Source organism: Lissotriton vulgaris, chromosome 7 (assembly GCF_964263255.1).
Source record: "Lissotriton vulgaris chromosome 7, aLisVul1.2, whole genome shotgun sequence".
NCBI classification, from domain to species: Eukaryota; Metazoa; Chordata; class Amphibia; order Caudata; family Salamandridae; genus Lissotriton; species Lissotriton vulgaris.
Genome location: NC_141695.1, coordinates 303,114,698 through 303,131,928, shown reverse-complemented (window position 1 = coordinate 303,131,928; position 17,231 = coordinate 303,114,698). Strand labels below are relative to the sequence as shown.

Sequence of the window (17,231 nt, the reverse complement as noted above, 5' to 3'; positions counted from 1 at the left end):
TGCTCTGTTCTCCAAATATATGGACATCACTGCTTCACAGCAGCAAGGAGTGAAAGGCAAGCTGAACGAATGAGAGCACTATGAGACCACGATACCATACTATGTGCTGTGCAATTGTCATTAAAATAACATCATGTATGCACTAATCAGGAAATATAGGCACTGAAGGGAAACATAATGGGGCATAATTACAATCCGGTGCATCGATTAGCTCCAAAATAGCTAACGCCACGCTTCGTCACTTTAGAAACGCAGGGATGCGAAGTATTAACAAAAATGTGGCAAACCCATGCATTTCTCTCTGTGCTGGCATGAATCAGCTGCCTAGCGCCAACGCAGGCACCCTTGCACCATAGTGCAAGGGTGTCTGAATCATCAAGGCTCACCAAAGTCGCACAAAAACATCCTAGAAAGAAAGTATTATTTTCACAAAAAGAACACGGTAGCTTTGGGACAATAACCATCTTAATGGGAGATAACCATCCTTTGGAGACAGGACATCACTGCTATTGCTGACCCCAGCTCAGTGGTAAAGTTTTAGGGTGTGCTGGTAATGGTAAAGTAGAGATGTGTTCCAGTAAATGTTCAGGATTAAATTATTTTTGCTTAGGCAAAAAAACACACATAAATGATTCTATTGCAAGACCTGCTGAGTACAATACATATGTAGTCCTCGAAGGGCCATAGCAAATCCCAACTTGAATCTACCTGGTTAATGTTTTGTGATAAAAGCATATCTACTTGGACTCAAAACTGGTCCTTAGTATACAGGGGATGAAGAGGAGGGATGAATCTGCAGAGATCTCATAACCTCTCTTGAAATCTCACTGGATGTAAATGAGACTCATAGGAGACACGCATGTTACCTGTGAAAATTCTGCCTACTCAGAAAAGAAGGGTTATCAGGTATACTTTTCAAACAAAGGGAGTACCACAATACAACACAATAGGAAGAGACTCACTCATTACACAGTGACTTGTGCCTCATCCTTTTAGCCTGAGCCATGTGCTTCCAATGATGGATGGACTTTTAACTGAGTGAAACTGAAGACCTACCCCTGGCGTTTCACCCTCAGTCTTGAGGGAAAACAAATATAGGTTTCATACTCCCTGGGGATCGATTCCTTTTTTTCCATTCTTCAGTTCTTGCCTCCCCAGCATTGTTGCTTGGCTCCATTTTGAGGACTTGAAAAGCTAAGGTCGGGATGTTTAACTGTGGTTCTTATAGTGAATTCCAAGTGTGTGGCCATAGAAATTTCTCAGAGCATCACTGTCCAGATGCACCATACAGCAGACCATTCTTAGGGAGAATGGTAAATTTAGCATCTCAAAGCAGCTGGAGTAAGCACAGTTCAGGGTCTCAACCTTCAAGAAGGATTGTATTGTATCCAGACTTGTCAGTCACAAACATCATGTGGGTTTCTCTTTTTGTTTTTCACTTAGCATGAGCATCTCATTATAAAATAAAAACAATGCCCGATTACATATTTTGAGACAGTGCCAATATGCAGCACCAAACAGTTCTATGCCCTGTCATGAATATGCTTCTAAAGCAGACTTTTGTGATACATACATGCATTTAGCAGGGGGAGCATGAGGCCCTTCAAGAGTGTGGCTCAGGACAAACAGATCAACCTCTCCAATTTTGTTGACACCCCTGATCACATATTTCATGTCCCCACCTTCAGCTATGGAACCTATGCTCAGATAAGCTCTCCTAGCTACATTTTCAAGTTATTTTACCTTGTTCCTTAAGTGCAAAATAGAAGCAATGCCACATTGTTCAAAATTAACTATGTTGAAATTCAACAGTGCCATCCACCTTTTATGTCTCTAGGAATGCACCACTCTTATCAAGGCCATTCACATCCATAATTAGCTGGCTGTTGTGGAAGACCTATTGAATACAATACAACATAAGAGAGGGCTAGATGTCAGCCCTTTGCTCATGATTGGGTGGCTTTTTTGTCTATCATAGTTCCCTGCTTTATATTTGATGGCTTTTGTTGCCTATGCTTGTGTTTGTCTCACCACAGGAGCATCATTTCTTTACATCAGTTCTGAATGGAAGACTTGTATTTCTCCACTGCTGATGAGGTGACACTTTTTGTTTTTGTTTCAGCACTTCATGGGAGCATATCACGTTCTTCTCTCTCTTTCCTCCAATCAGACATACCCATCATATACTACTGCACCTCAATTGCTGCCTGGCCTCTCCTTACCCCCTGCTTAATAATTTTCATTTTTTGTTTTTACTTCTGTTTTATAATTATTGCTTTGGCAACCTGGACACTGATCCTTGGCCACTCACATATGGGATTCCGCACTGCTATTTCAACATACCACCCACCGCCTTATTGGTTGTTTTTCTATTGCATCTTCTTAGGAGCTCCACAGCTGCACAAGGCTACAAGCCTGTTCGCTTACCCCCAAATGAGCAGGCATACTTTACTTTTTAGGTCGAGACTGAGCCAGCGCGTAAAAGCTGCTCTGCCAATCTGTTGTAGGTAGAGTGCGAGGGGGAAGCCCCGCCCATATTTTTCATTGGCTTGTGTCTTTGTCCTTCGTAAATGCTGACGTTTGATTCATTAATAGGGTTGTTAGTCCCACCTTAGTACGGCCATGTTGTCATTTGTAACCTCTCATGGCTACTAGCCCCTTTACTTGGTTGTTAAATGGTACATGTACTTTTTTTCTTTGCATTTCTGACTGAAACATCCTCCGCCTTCTTGTCTGCACTCTCCCCTCCTCCTGGGGGTGGGCGCACTCATTGGGTTTCACCACACCAAGGAAAGGAGGCGAAGTAGAGGGCAATGTCAAACAAGAGGAAAACAAAAAAAAGCAGCCCAGGAGTCTGGAGTTGCCCCTCCTCGCCAAACGGTTTTTCTATAAAGGAAGAAAGGAAACACAGGAAGCGACCTTAGCAGCGAGGCTCTCTTGTCAGCAGTTGTTTGCTGCATCTCTCGGGGCTGGTGTGTGCGCTGCTGCATGTCCCTGGAGACCAGTGCCTCTCTCTGACAGCCAGTGGGGGGGACAGTGGCAGAGATCCTCGCTAAGACCCGAGGTGGGATGCTAGCAACATCGTGCTGCTATGAGAGAAGACACACCACTGCGGTGCAGCAGGCAAAAACAGGAAGGCACCGTAGGCACCCACAGACCTAGCAAGATCCCAGCCAAGCCCATGGTGAACCCGCTTGCCGGATTACAAGTTAAATCTGGAGCGGGTGGAGCTGCGGCGGTGTCATGACTGTGGGTATGTTAGGCTCATAGGAGAGCCTAAACAGCATACCTCCTTCGTGACAAGTCCTACAGCAAAGTGCATGATCGTGGGTGCCATTCTAGGGGGGCACAACATGCATGCACCCCCATGGGCAGAATAGCCTGGCATTTCCTCCACTCCAAACATGCAATGGGCGCTGGCAATGCAAGTCATAATATCCTCGGAGGTGCCGGCATCAGCACTGTCAGCATATTCAGCCCTTTTCCACACCGCCACCACTGTGGAATCCTGGATCCCGACGGAGGCGACGGTCTTGTGGCGGTCCAACTGCAGTTGGACCGCTGGAGTCTTGGCCGTTGGACTTCCACCGCAAGTACGGCAGTCCCAGGACCGCAGTACTCATATTAAAGCCCTATGTTTATAAAGACACCTTAGTTTCTGTGTGTCTATTTTTTGTGTGTTGAACGATATGACGTTCCTTGGGTCACTGATGTTTAAGGTGTGGATTTTCACAGTTTACAATCAGTTAATAATCTTTTGTCATCCGGGTGACCTTTCATGTTAACTTGCAAGGGTGGCAATTTGCTCTATAAACAGCTTGCACTTGAAGACCTCTGCACTGGTGGTAATAAAGCTGTATTTTTCTGTACAAATCTAAGTTTTATGCTCCCTCATGTGGGTTGTAGTTGTATCTAAAGATTTTGCCAAAACCCCTAAAGTCTACAAATAAAAGTGGTGGTTTGCTGCTCTATTTTGTAAGTGAATTTTGATATTTAAAACATCAAACAACGTGAGTTCATTAGACTTTCTATGTTATTCCACCTTGTTAAGAATGATGAATAATACAACAGAAACCCACTTGTTCATTTTCCTCCACCTCTCACAGAGCTTCTTTCTAGATGGTCACTCGAACTATAAAAGTGGCTTTCATCCAATGAAGTGTTAATATGTAATGTGCCTTCCTTCCACAATACAGTATGATGTAGAGTGGAGGGTCTGAAGCATGGCCAATCACCATGAGGCACTATTTAACCAAAGCAACGTTGAAGTTCATTACTGCCTGGGTGTTGTAGCCTGCATATATATTGCAGTTGGTAAAATTATTGGTGTGATGGCCTCTTTCAGGGAGGGATGAGGTCAAGTTAGAAAAGGTCATGTGGAGCAAAGAGGCTCAATTTTTAGGTCGAGCATTCGAGACCTCTTGTATATACTTTAGTATATTCGTATATGTGTATGTACTTTGTGGGCTCTGGAGATCAGCCCTAGGACTTGTCTGCGTCCACTTAGTGACTTTTTTTCTGTTCAACTGTCCTATTTAACTGTCGTAATAGAAACAACCAGAATTGCTTTCTGCTTAGGGACTTTCTTTTTTTAATTTTTCTGGCAACTGACTGTCTTAATAGAAAAAGACCAGCAGAGGTCAGTCAAAAAACTGCCTCTATTTATCTTTCTTGACAAAAAACGACCTGCAGAGGTGAGTAAAATACCAGAATCACTTTAGCATTCTCTAGATTCCAGTCCATAGAAATTGTCTTCCATGAGCACCCTAGACAATAATATTTTTTTCAAATCTTGTATTTTCAGTGATATGAACACGAAGGCCCTGATTTTATATTAAAAACAGAGCTTTGGACTATACCATTTCCCTCTGAAAGGCAATAATTCTCTCCATGTATTCCCATACCTGGTGTGTCACGCAGTTTGGTGCTTATTTTCCCCTATGCTTAAGAACAGTAGATGTTTCAGCACTCAGGCTGATGTGCTGCAAACTAAATACATATAAGGCCCCAAAGGCGAGACCGATTGCATTGCAAATGCTTGTTTCACCCCCCACTGCCCTCAAAGGAAGTCTATTCCTACCTGGAGAAGCTGTGGGTTTCTTTGCGCTGGGAAGGCTTCCTCCCTTTGGCTTCTTATAGCTAGGGCTCATCATTTTCGAGGGGATCTTCTTCTTCATGGGAGGACTGTCTGGAAGCTTTGGCATCTGTCTACCCGGACGCACAGGGTGGACAAACTCTTTTTTTGTGTTGATCAACTCTTTCTTGCTCTTGGAATAAACCTCATGATCCACAGAACTGTTAAATAACAGAAACATTATGTACTTCGGGTCTACAAAAGCAAAGTTGAAAATAATGGCAGGTAGTTATACTAAACCGATATTAAGACACACTAAAATGACTCTCCTAATTCCCACCGGGGCACAAAGCACTGACCACCAAACACATTCCACAAACTCCTATACATACTACAATGATCCCAAGTTAGAGCAGATCTCAAAATATGATGCCAAATCTTCAAAACATACCTAACAAACTCCAATACGCCCATATTGACCCGAAGACACACTTTTTTTCACCCCAAAAGATAAAATGCTCAAACCATACGGTATAATTTACAGATCACAAAACACAACCAATCAACATCAATATACACTGCAACATTTCCAAGTCACTGCACCATTCCAGAAAATGCACAGCACAAAGTGCATCCCACAAAATAAGTTGGAAAAATACTGTAGCTGTATCAAGAGCCACACTGCACCAACCCACCCCAGGAAACATTGAAAAGTTCCTGATACATCCCATGCATCAATTCTCCAACATACTACATCACCTTAAAGGCCTACTGCATCATCTTGAGTCAAACTGCTCTCGTCCCAACACATGATGAACAGACCTCATAAACATACTGCAAGGACCCCACCACAAATCAATTCACAGCCTGCCATTAGGAGCGCTGGGGCGGAGCCTCAACAGACATTTTTCACTCTAAGGATCAGGTATTCTGTGGTGTCACCCTGTGTGGTGTGGCTCACAAATTACAGCAAACAAAAATTCAAACTGTGCATGTATGATGGGTACAACACTCCTTAAAGTACTTTTAAAGCAATTGCTCTTTTTACTTTTATTCTGGGAGGGCATGTGGGCTCTTAAGAGTAGTGGGTGCAAACTGCGGCCATCAGCTCTCTAGAAGAACACTTCCCACCAGTGTCTATGGGACAGTTAGCCAATGACAATGCTATGATCTCACAGCAACATTGATAGTGTAGGGCCTGAAGCACAACCAATCACCACACAGCTATTAGCATGTGGTGACTGGCTATGCTGTACAATCCACACCAGGGAAGCTTTTCATGATGCAGGGTTGATGATGCACGTCTGACCCAATCGAATTGAGGTGCCTACAAGTCAGGAGTAGGCTTGACAATGGAATGGGGGCAAGAATAGGAGGGTATTTGACCCAGAAATGAGGACTACACATTACAGGGATAAATACTTGTGATAGCCAGATTTATGTGCAGCAGTACAGTCCAGAAATGTTACTTCTGGACATACAGTATCACGCACATAAATCCAACCACCTTGTAATAAGGACATGGGTATTCACTAACATGTATGTCTGCACCTGCACTTTAGGGGGACACCTACATGCAGAGCTGCAGTTGTGGTATAGATGAGGCAGTCACACTGGATTTGGCTGCATCTGTACATCAAGGGCCCGATTACGAGTTTTAAGGTGCGGTGAAGGGACCACCCGCTGCTTTACTGACAAACCTGCGTGAGAACTGTCCGCCGTATACTTTTTAAATATTCTTTGGTGTTTCCAGGTGGTGCCTAAAATATAGGCACAGCAATGGGAAGGTCAAAGGAAATTCCAGCACAGCATAGCATGGGAAGTCCATGTCGGGCTGGAACTGAGGGTGCATGCACACATGGGGGCACATGCTGTGCCCCCCTGTGTACATCCAAATGGAGTTTGGATGTACATCTCCATGAAATCAGTTGCCGTGAGAAAAGCTGCAATCTGCTTGGCGGGACAGAGGCGGTCCCGCCGAGCATATTGTTACCTCTTAACTGCTGCACCACTGCCAGGGAATGGCGGTTCCCTGGTGGAGTTGGCAGTCCTGGGGGAAAGGTTGTAATGTTCCTACCACCACTGCTGCCTCACCATAAGTCTGGCGATCCACCGACCGCCAGACTTGTAATTAGGCCCCAAGTGACCCCAACTCCACTATCCTCTGTGACAACCTCGCCAGCATAGGACTTAAACAACTCGTCAACACACCGACCCACAGAGCAGGACACACCCTCGACCCCATCTTCGCTGCAGGAAACAGAGTCTAATTCAGCCACACAACACAGCCACCATGGACAGACCACCACTGCGTACACTTCGCCATCAACAAACCCAAGGCACCCAAACCAGCCCCACGCCCACCACGAAGGAACTGGAGCAAGGTTACCGACGGGCAACTTAACTCCACCCTCGCCTGAGACAACCACACATGGGTACCCTATGCAAATGATGCAGCCAGAGAACTCCACACCTGGATCTCCAACTGCGCAGAAGAGCTCACCCTGCTATGCAACCCCGACAGACAACACCCCAGGCAAGCCGTCTGGTTACCACCGCTCTCCAAGAAGCCAGACACACCTGCAGACACCTGGAGAAGAACTGGAGAAACATCAAGACAACCGAAAACCACACCACCTACAAGGACGCCATGACAGACTACCACAACCAGATCACCCTGCTACGCAACCCCAACAGACAACGCCTCAGGAAAGCCGCCTAGTTCACCACCACTCTCCAAGAAGCCAGACACACCTGCAGACACCTGGAGAAGAACTGGAGAAACACCAAGACAACTGAAAACCACACCAACTCCAAAGAACTTTTCAGTGTCATTCAAGAATTCACCAACCCATGCAGCAAAGCCACAGACATCACCCCATCCTAAGACCTCTGCAACAAGCTTGGAACCTATTTCCACCTCAAGATAAAAAACCTCTACGACAACTTCATCGACCCTCCACCAGGCACCACAGACGGCACCGTCCCGGAAACACCAGCCAGCCCACCATCTCCAACTGGACACCGATCATGGCCAAAGACACTGCCTCAACAATGAAAAGCATCCACTCGGGGGCCTCCACCGACCACTGCCCCCTCACATCTACCATACGCCATTGCATCCGTACTACAATGCACCATCAACACCACCTTCAAAACATGCACCTTCCCAGACAACTGGAAGCGCGCAGAAGTCAGACCCCTGCCCAAGAAGCCCACAGATGATCCCACCGACCTCAAGAACTATCGCCGCAACTCGCTCCTCCCCTTCACAGCCAAAGATGCACAGAAAACAGTCAACAGGAAACTGCCATGATTCATTGAAGAGAAAGCCGTCCTCGACCCCTTCGGATTCCAAAGCAACCACAGCACAGAGACCACTCTACTTGCCACCACAGATGACATCTGCACCCTTCTGGACCAAGGTCACTTCACAGCCCTCATCCTACTCGACCAATCAGCAACATTCGACACCGTCTCCCACCGCACACTAGTCGCCAGACTACACAAAGCAGGCATACAAGGAACAGCCCAGGCCTGGATATGATCATTCCTCACCAGAAGAAGCCAAAGGATCAGACTCCTACCCTACCTCTAAGACCCCATGAAAATCACCTGTGGAGTCCCACAGGGTTCACCACTGAGCACCATCCTCTTCAACATCTACATGGCCCCCCTCGCAGCCATCGTCTGACAACATGGCCTCCACATTGTATCCTACTCCGACAACACCCAGCTCATCCTCTCCCTCACCAAAGACCCCACCACTGCCAAACTCAACTTCCAGAAAGGAATAAAAGACGTTGGAGTCTGGATGACCAACAGCTGCCTGAAGCTCAATGCCGAGAAGACGGAAGTCCTCGTCCTCAGTACCACCCCATCTACATGGGACAGCACCTGGTAGTCGACCGTCCTCGGAAGCCCACCTACCCCGTTAGACCACGCCCAGAGTTTCTTGGCAATGACGCTGAACATCCTGTGATTCTGGGCAAATCACTTAATCTCCTCGTGCCCAACAACAAAATTAATGTGTTCTCATGTAATGCAACTGGTGCTATGTATAGCGATCTGATACCCGATTCGGGTCAAGTTCGCGCTATATAAACCTCTGTAAAATAAAATACAAATATATAAAATCACTCACCCTGAACCTACAGGTCAACGCGGTCACCTCCAGCTGCTTCAACACCCTCCGCATCCTCCACAAGACCTTCAAGTGGATCCCCCCTAAGTCAAGGAAGACAGTCACCCACGCACTCATCACCAGCAAACTGGACTATGGAAACACACTCTGCACCGGCATCAACAAGTCCCTACTCCGCAAACACCAGACAATACAGAACACCGCTGTCAATGCTTCCCTCACCTCTGGCACAGTCCCTGGAACCTTCAAGGAGGCCATTCTCTTGCCCCTCCTGAAGAAACCAGGGGCTGATGCGGCTGAACTTTCCAACTATCGCCCAATATCCTTGCTGCCTTATTTGTCAAAACTTCTTGAAGCCCATGTCACCTGGTGTCTCTCTAATTTCATCGAGAGCTCGTGCTTCCTTGAGTCTAACCAGGCCGGATTCAGGCCGGCCCACTCCACGGAAGCAGTCATCTTGGCAGTCATGGATACCCTGAGAAAGAACGCAGATGCCAAGAGACCACAGGCTCTGGTTCTTTTGGATCTGTCTGCCGCGTTCGACACGGTGGATCACGACATCCTTCTCCACCGTGTCGAACAAGCCGGCATCCGGGGCACAGCCCTCAAGTGGGTGGAGTCGTTCCTGACGGGAAGATCACAAGCCGTGCGTCTTGGCCCCTTCACCGCATCCAAATCCTCTATCACTTGTGGTGTCCCCCAGGGTTCTTCACTTTCCCCGTTATTATTTAATCTTTACCTGCGCCCTCTAATTCTTTCCCTTCGCAACTGGGACGTCAGCGTCTTCAATTATGCTGACGATATGCAGCTCGTCTTTCCACTTGATTCTCCTCAGGCGACTAACAACTTTCACGCCGTTATGATCCATATCCATCAATGGATGAATCAGAATCAATTAAAACTCAACCCTGGAAAGACTGAGCTACTTCTTCCTGGTTCCAGTGTCGCTTCTTGGGGTCCGCAGTTTTGGCCTCCTGGCCTGGGCTCCCCTCCGACACCATCCAAGGCCGTCAGGAGCCTGGGGGTGATGATCGACGCTGAATTGTCACTCAAGGCCCAAGTGGGAGCCACGATTTCTTCGTGTATGTTCCAACTCCGAAAAATCCGGAAGATCAGGCACCTACTTCCACATGCGGCCTTGTGTCAGGTCGTCATGTCCCTTGTCATTTCGCGCCTTGATTTTTCTAATTCCCTCTATTATGCACTCCCGCGATTTCTTTCACACCGCCTCCAGGTTGTACAGAATCAGGCAGCCCGCCTCATATTTAAGATCCCTAAGTGGCAATCGGCGAGGCCTTTGCTCCGCAGGCTTCATTGGTTACCAGTGAAGGAGAGAGCAGCCTTTAAGATGGGCTGCTTGGTATTCAAATCCCTTCATTGTTCCTTCCCTGCTTTTTTGAAATCTTTGATCACTCTGTATCAACCTGCCCGCTCTCTTCGCTCAGCCTCCCATCACTTGGTTGTTACCCCCAAGTTTAAACTCCACAAATTTGGCGGCCGTCGCTTTGCTCTCCTTGCCCCCAAATTTTGGAATTCCCTCCCGCTGATTATCAAATCCAGTAAATCCCTCCTTCAGTTCAGGAAACTTCTCAAGACTTTTTTATTTACCCTTTCTGAATAAACTCTTTTCTGCTTATTTACACGTCCCTTCAGCCAGCGCCATGAAACCTTCGGGTGTTAGTGCGCTTAATAAGAATCATTTAACATAACATATGCAAATTAGTCTGTCCCTGGCCCAGTGCATCATGGGTACAGGGCAGACCAAACTACCAAGCCAATTCTTTTACTGGAAAGGAAACAAGCTTCCGGGGACCGGTTTCTGGCATTACAGCCGTCTTCGGCCCGGCTTGCTTGAACCCTGATGGTGCAGTGAGCAAGGGACTCATGTCTGAGCATACCCTTCCACGCTTATGGTGGACAAAACGATTCAGAAAAGGGGGTGGTGATGGACAGAGTGTCTGAATTAAGCAGAGCACTCCTACCCAGTCAACAGACATCGGCATCCCCCGACACAAACCCATCAGCCAACTCCTACGAAGTCTCTCTGGGTGCCGTGGAGAAAAGAGTCACTTTCAAAATCCTCCCTCACGCCTACAAATGCCTACACAACAACGGACCCAAATACCTCAACGACAGAATCAACTTCCACGTACCCAAAAGAAACCTCCGATCTTCCAACTATGCACTGGCCGAAACCCCGTGCATCCACAGAGCCAGAGCAGGTGGAAGATCCTTCTCTCACATTAGAGCCAAGACCTGGAACGAGCTACCGATGACGCGCCACCTCCCTGAACACCCCAAGGAAGACCCTCAAGACTTGGCTCTTCAGCTAAACAGATCTGCGGACCCCCCACTCAGCGCCTTGAGACTCTCACGAAGAGTAGCGCCCATACAATTCCCTGATTGATTGATTAATTGAGTGGTCACCTAGGTGTATGCCATCTCGTCTATTATATACTGTGTTCTCACCTGTGAGTATCCACTTGATTGTATAGCCTAGGTAAGTGTGTATGTGTGTCTAGTTTAGATAGAGTCATCGATTTATTACTGCAATTGTGGTATGGGGTAGGTAGTCACTAGTGCACTGCTGCTTGTACTCGAAGAGAAGTGGAAGATGGCATTGAGGGTTCATCTGTGAACACATGTTCAACACATAAACACACAGAGACAGACACACACATACACACACGTAGACGTACTGGCAGATTTCAAGGTTCCGTAAAGCTGCATCATTCTGAATCAACACTTCGTCCAGGTCCTCATCGATCATACGCCTCTGTAATTCAGTAACCTGAACAGTATGATTCCTGTTGCGTGAACTCTTCTCACTCTTTTTCTCATCACTGGACTTCGTGCTCTGAGAAGAGAAGGAAAGCAAGACAAGAGGAAGATGCCATGTGAAGTCACTCCATTTCATTTTCAACAAAGGTTTAATTTAGATGTCTCGTTGGGCTACATCCAGTTCAGAAAAATTCTGCGGTGTGCACAGAGCACAATTTGAGCAGGTATGTGCCAGGACTTAGCCCCGGAACTCATTAACAAGCACCTGAATTTAACTTAAGTTCTTGAATTCATGTCTGCGCTGAATTGAGCACTGGTCAGAAGATTGAACATTTAGAATGAAAAAAACAGCAGTTGCTGAACAGCATTATTGACTGTAAGACACACACACATTTTCATTTTAAAGGTGGCTCTGCTGTCTTGGCAAAGAGGCAGTGGCACACAACGCCTCTCGAAGTCCTCACCACTCTGCCAGGCAGGAAGTTACTCTGGCTCATCTACCATTGTCTGATTTGAGCCAACTCAGCCCAATCCAGTACTGTACTCCCAATGCTCCACTCGCTGAACCATTCAGACTTACATTTCGATTTAGAACCCCAGTCAGTCCACCTTGAATTTCAAAATGACCCAGGGCACTAGTAACATTTCCACTTATGTTTTCTTTAAGCAAGTACTTGAAATCCAAACAGAACAACAGCCGGATGCTAACGAAAAACAGCAATGGACAAGTTATTCACACCAGACGTGAAACAACTCAGACTTAATACACTTCTGCATACATATGGAACCCTTCTTTTTTTTACACAAATGGAGAAATACAATCAATGGATTGGTGTTTCAATGTTGCTGCTCAAATACCATTGAGCTCAATGGAGGGCTGTAAATAGCAAAAGGGCAGCACTGAAATGGCAGTATGTCAGAGAAAGGGGATGCTGCAGTGGGCAGTGTTTGGTTCTGGCAGCAACTTCCTAGAAAAATTGTAGTGCCCATCATGAAAGCAGCAGGTCAGGATTGAGGTGCAGCTGGAAAGCAGTGTCTACATTTCTGAATAGAGGGGCTGACGTTTAGAACAGGGGAGAACTGGTGTAGCTGTGTGAGTTCTAGGTCTGTAATAGCTGATGAATAAGATTTACATGTCTGAGGTGCTATAACAATTTTACTATATGACACAATACACTCTCTAGAGTTGTGCTTTGGTGCCAATCTTGATAGAGAAACGGATTCTCTGAGTAACAAGTCGGGTGCTTTGTCATTGCTGAGTGTAGCATCTACTACTGGAACAGTGTAGGCAGGGCCAGGGTATTCTGAAAGAATGTTTTTGCTCCCAGCCTTCAAACAAATATCACAAATCCTTGCTTACTTGCAACTTAAGTTCAGCAGTAAATGATTTCTAATTTGTTTCTTGACCTATTTTTAGAATGTACAAGTGTGTGGATGTTAGGCATAGTCATATGATAAATTACAACATCATTTAACCTAAAAATTGTTTTACTATTTATTTTGTAGGTTTAATTAGTTACCTAAAGTTTTATTATACTTTTCCATACAGATATCTTTGCCCCAGTGGTGGAGAAATCCACCATCACTTTTAAAGTTACAAGTATTAGTTTTACACTTATGAATTTGGCCCCACCGCTGTTTCGGGGGTGGAGACATGTAAGTCTAAATTTTGTAATAAGTTTACACTTGAAAATGGTGAATTGCCAAAAGTAGTAAATTACTATAAAGCATAAGAATAAAATACAACACATAGATTTATTCATGTGTAAATGTTCCCTTGTGAATAGGCCCTTTGCGCCACCTGTATTGTGGGCTGAAAAGGTCAAGTTGCACAGAAAGAGCATTTGCAAATACAATTACCTCAACCGAAAGTATTTTTGGAAATTGGTCAAGTCAAATCAAGTCAGAGAATTTGTATAGCGCACTACATACCCAGAGGGTTTCAAGGCGCTTAGAAAGGGGAGGAGGATTACTTGTCAAATATCCACGTTTTAAGTTGCTTTCTGAATGCAAGGTGGTTCTGGGTAAGGCGAAGGTAAGCGGGGAGTGAGTTCCATGTTTTAGCAGCCAGGTATGAGAAGGATCTGCCTCCCATGGTGGTCTTGTTGATGCGAGGTACAGTGGCGAGGGCTTGGCTGGAAGAACGTAGATGGCGGGAGGGGGTGTAGAAGGACAGTCGTGAGTTGAGGCATTCTGGTCCGATGTCGTGGAGTGATTTGTGTGCGTGGGTTAGCAGTCGGAAAGTGATCCTCTTATTGACGGGCAGCCAGTGGAGGTCTTTAAGGTGACCAGACATGTGTTCATTGCGTGGGATGTCTAATATGATCCTGGCTGAGGCGTTTTGGATTCGTTGGAGTTTTTTCTGGAGTTTAGCGGTAGTGCCTGCGTGGAGGGTGTTTCCGTAGTCCAGTCGGCTTGTGACCAGAGCATGGGTGACTGTTTTCCTTGTTTCGGTGGGGATCCAGCAAAATGTTTTTCTGAGCATGCGAAGAATGTTGAAGCAGGAAGAGGATACGGCGCTGACTTGTCTGTTCATTGAGAGTGAAGAATCCAGGATGACGCCTAGGTTCCGTGCGTGGTCTGTCGGGATGGGTGCTTTTCCGAGGGCTTCCGGCCACCAGGAGTTGTCCCATGCAGAGGGGGATGTACCTAAGATGAGGACTTCAGTTTTGTCTGAGTTCAGTTTCAGACGGCTTTGTTTCATCCATTCGGCAACTTCTTTCATTCCTTCGTGTAGGTTAGTTTTGGTGGTGCTGGGGTCATTGGTGAGAGAAAGGATTAGTTGAGTGTCATCAGCGTAAGAGATGATGTTGAGGTTGTGTTGGCGGGCGATGGCCGCGAGGGGGCTCATGTATACGTTGAAAAGGGTGGGGCTGAGTGAGGATCCTTGTGGTACGCCACAGATGACTTCAGTGGCCTCGGACTTAAATGGTGGGAGGCGGACTCTCTGGGTTCTTCCGGTGAGGAACGAGGTGATCCATTCAAGTGCTTTTCCTCGGATTCTGATGTTATTGAGGCGTTGTAAAAGGGTGCTGTGGCAGACTGTGTCGAATGCTGCAGAGAGGTCAAGGAGGATGAGGGCGACTGTGTCTCCATTGTCCAGTAGAGTTCGAATGTCGTCTGTTGCTGCGATGAGGGCGGTCTCAGTGCTGTGTTTTGCTCGGAAGCCAAATTGTGAGGAGTCGAGGGATTTGTTGGCTTCGAGGAAGGCGGCGAGCTGGTTGTTGACAGCTTTCTCGATGACTTTGGCCGGGAATGGAAGGAGCGAGATGGGGCGGTAATTTTTGAGTTCGGTGGGGTCCGCTGTGGGTTTTTTCAGAAGGGCGGTGAGTTCAGCGTGTTTCCAGTCTTCCGGGAAGGTGGCGGAGTTGAAGGAGCAGTTGAGGACGTCTCGGAGGTGCGGTGCTATGACGGAGTCTGCTTTGTTGAAGATGTGGTGAGGACATGGGTCTGTGGGGGATCCTGAGTGGATGGAATTCATCAGGCGGATTGTGTCCTCAGTGGAGATTGGGTTCCAGTCGTTGAGGGTGTTCAAGGGGGGAGAGTGTTCAGCAGATGGTAGGGTGGGTTGGTTTCCGGGTTGGTTGTCGAAGCTGTTGTGGATGTCTGCAATCTTGTTGTGGAAGAATGAGGCTAGGGAGTCGCAGAGGGCTTGAGAGGGGGTGATGTCGTTGGAGTTGGCCGAGGGGTTGAAAAATTCCTTGACGATGTTGAAAAGTTCCTTGCTGTTGTGGGCGTTGTTGTCAAGTCGATCCTTGAATGCTGTTTTCTTGGCCTTTCGGATTAGTTGGTGGTGAGTGCGGGTGGCGTTTTTGAAGGCGTCCCTGGTGCTGGTGTTTGGGTCTTTTTTCCAGGCCTTTTCAAGGGAGCGGCAGAGTTTCTTGGACTTCTTAAGATCATCGTTGAACCATGAGGCCTTTTTGCTGCCAGGTTTGCTTTGGCGTTTTTTCAGTGGTGCCAGGGTGTCGGCGGTGTTGGATAACCATAGGGTGAGGTTGGCGGCGGCTTCGTTTGCGTTAGAAGAGTGGGCTGGGGTGTTTAGAAGGAGCGATGCGGAGATCTGGTCCGTGGTGATTTTGTTCCAGTTTCTTTGCAGAGTTGGTTGGAGGTGGTTGGTGGGTTTTGGTTTGTTGTAGGTGAAGTGAACGCAGCTGTGGTCAGTCCAGAGGAGATCCGTAGTGTGGCTGAAGGAGACATGATTGCTGGAGGTGAAGATGGGGTCGAGTGTGTGACCTGCGATGTGGGTGGGGGAAGTGACTAGTTGTTTAAGTCCGAGGTTGTCGAGGTTGTCTAAGAGGGTGGCGGTGTTGCGGTCCTTGATCTTTTCAAGGTGAAAGTTGAGGTCTCCCAGAAGGATGTAGTCTTTGGAGGGGAGCGCGTGTGGGGTGATGAAGTCCGTGATGTCTTCACTGAATTTTGCGCGGGGTCCTGGTGGTCTGTAGAGGAGGGTGCGTCTGAGTGTGGTCTTGGGGTCGATGTGGATCTGGAAGTGAAGGTGTTCGGAGTTAGCGAGGTTGGTGTCAGAGCTGGTTGAGATGCGGATTGATTTCTTATGGACGATAGCGATTCCTCCTCCTGTGTGGTCGGTGCGGTCCTTGCGTGTGATCTTATAGTCTTCAGGGATGGCAATGGTGATGTCTGGGGCGGAGGAAGCGTTCATCCAAGTTTCTGTAAGGAAGGCGACGTCTGGAGAGATGGTGTCTAGTAGATTCCATAGGTCTATGGCGTGCCTGTGGACCGATCGAGTGTTGAGAAGGATGCACTGTAGGTGGTTGGGGTCGGGAATCTGTGTTGTGGTCGTAGCGGAGATGTTGTCGGTGCCGATGAATTTGCAGGAGTAGCAAGAGAAAGGTCCATGGGTGTGTCCAGGGGCGGCTTGGACGCAGTTGGGGGCGCGACCGGGGTTAAGGGCTAGGAGGGTGGCGGCATCGTAGGTAATGCGGGAGGGCTGGGCAGCGCGAGGGGCAGGGGGTCTGGCGCTGGGCGCGGTCCAGGCGCGGACGGGCGTAGACGGGCTTACCTTTGGCGCACCTTCGGCGCGGATGGGGCGCGGTCGCAGCGCGTAAACGCTGCGCGCGGGAACAGCTGTCATATATGGATGGAGGAGGGGGAGGGGCGAGGGCGGCTGAGCTGGGAGGCGGGGCGGGTTAAGTCCGACCACAACAACAATCAAAATGGAAGCGGGGCGCTGGGGGATAACGCGCAGCACAGCCAAAGTTACACAGGCAATCA

The 17,231-nt window shown here is 47.5% G+C and overlaps 1 protein-coding gene across 1 annotated transcript in view; it reads right to left on the bottom strand.

Moving 5' to 3' along the window:
* GARIN5A (golgi associated RAB2 interactor 5A) overlaps positions 1-17,231 on the bottom strand; it is a 239,684-nt gene that overhangs the window by 68,652 nt on the left and 153,801 nt on the right. The window contains exons 4-5 of the mRNA XM_086928652.1: positions 11,918-12,075; positions 5,081-5,295 (exon numbers count right to left, since the gene is read on the bottom strand). Of these exons, the coding sequence (XP_086784778.1) occupies positions 5,081-5,295; positions 11,918-12,075 (373 nt within the window). The remainder of the gene's footprint in view (positions 1-5,080; positions 5,296-11,917; positions 12,076-17,231) is intronic.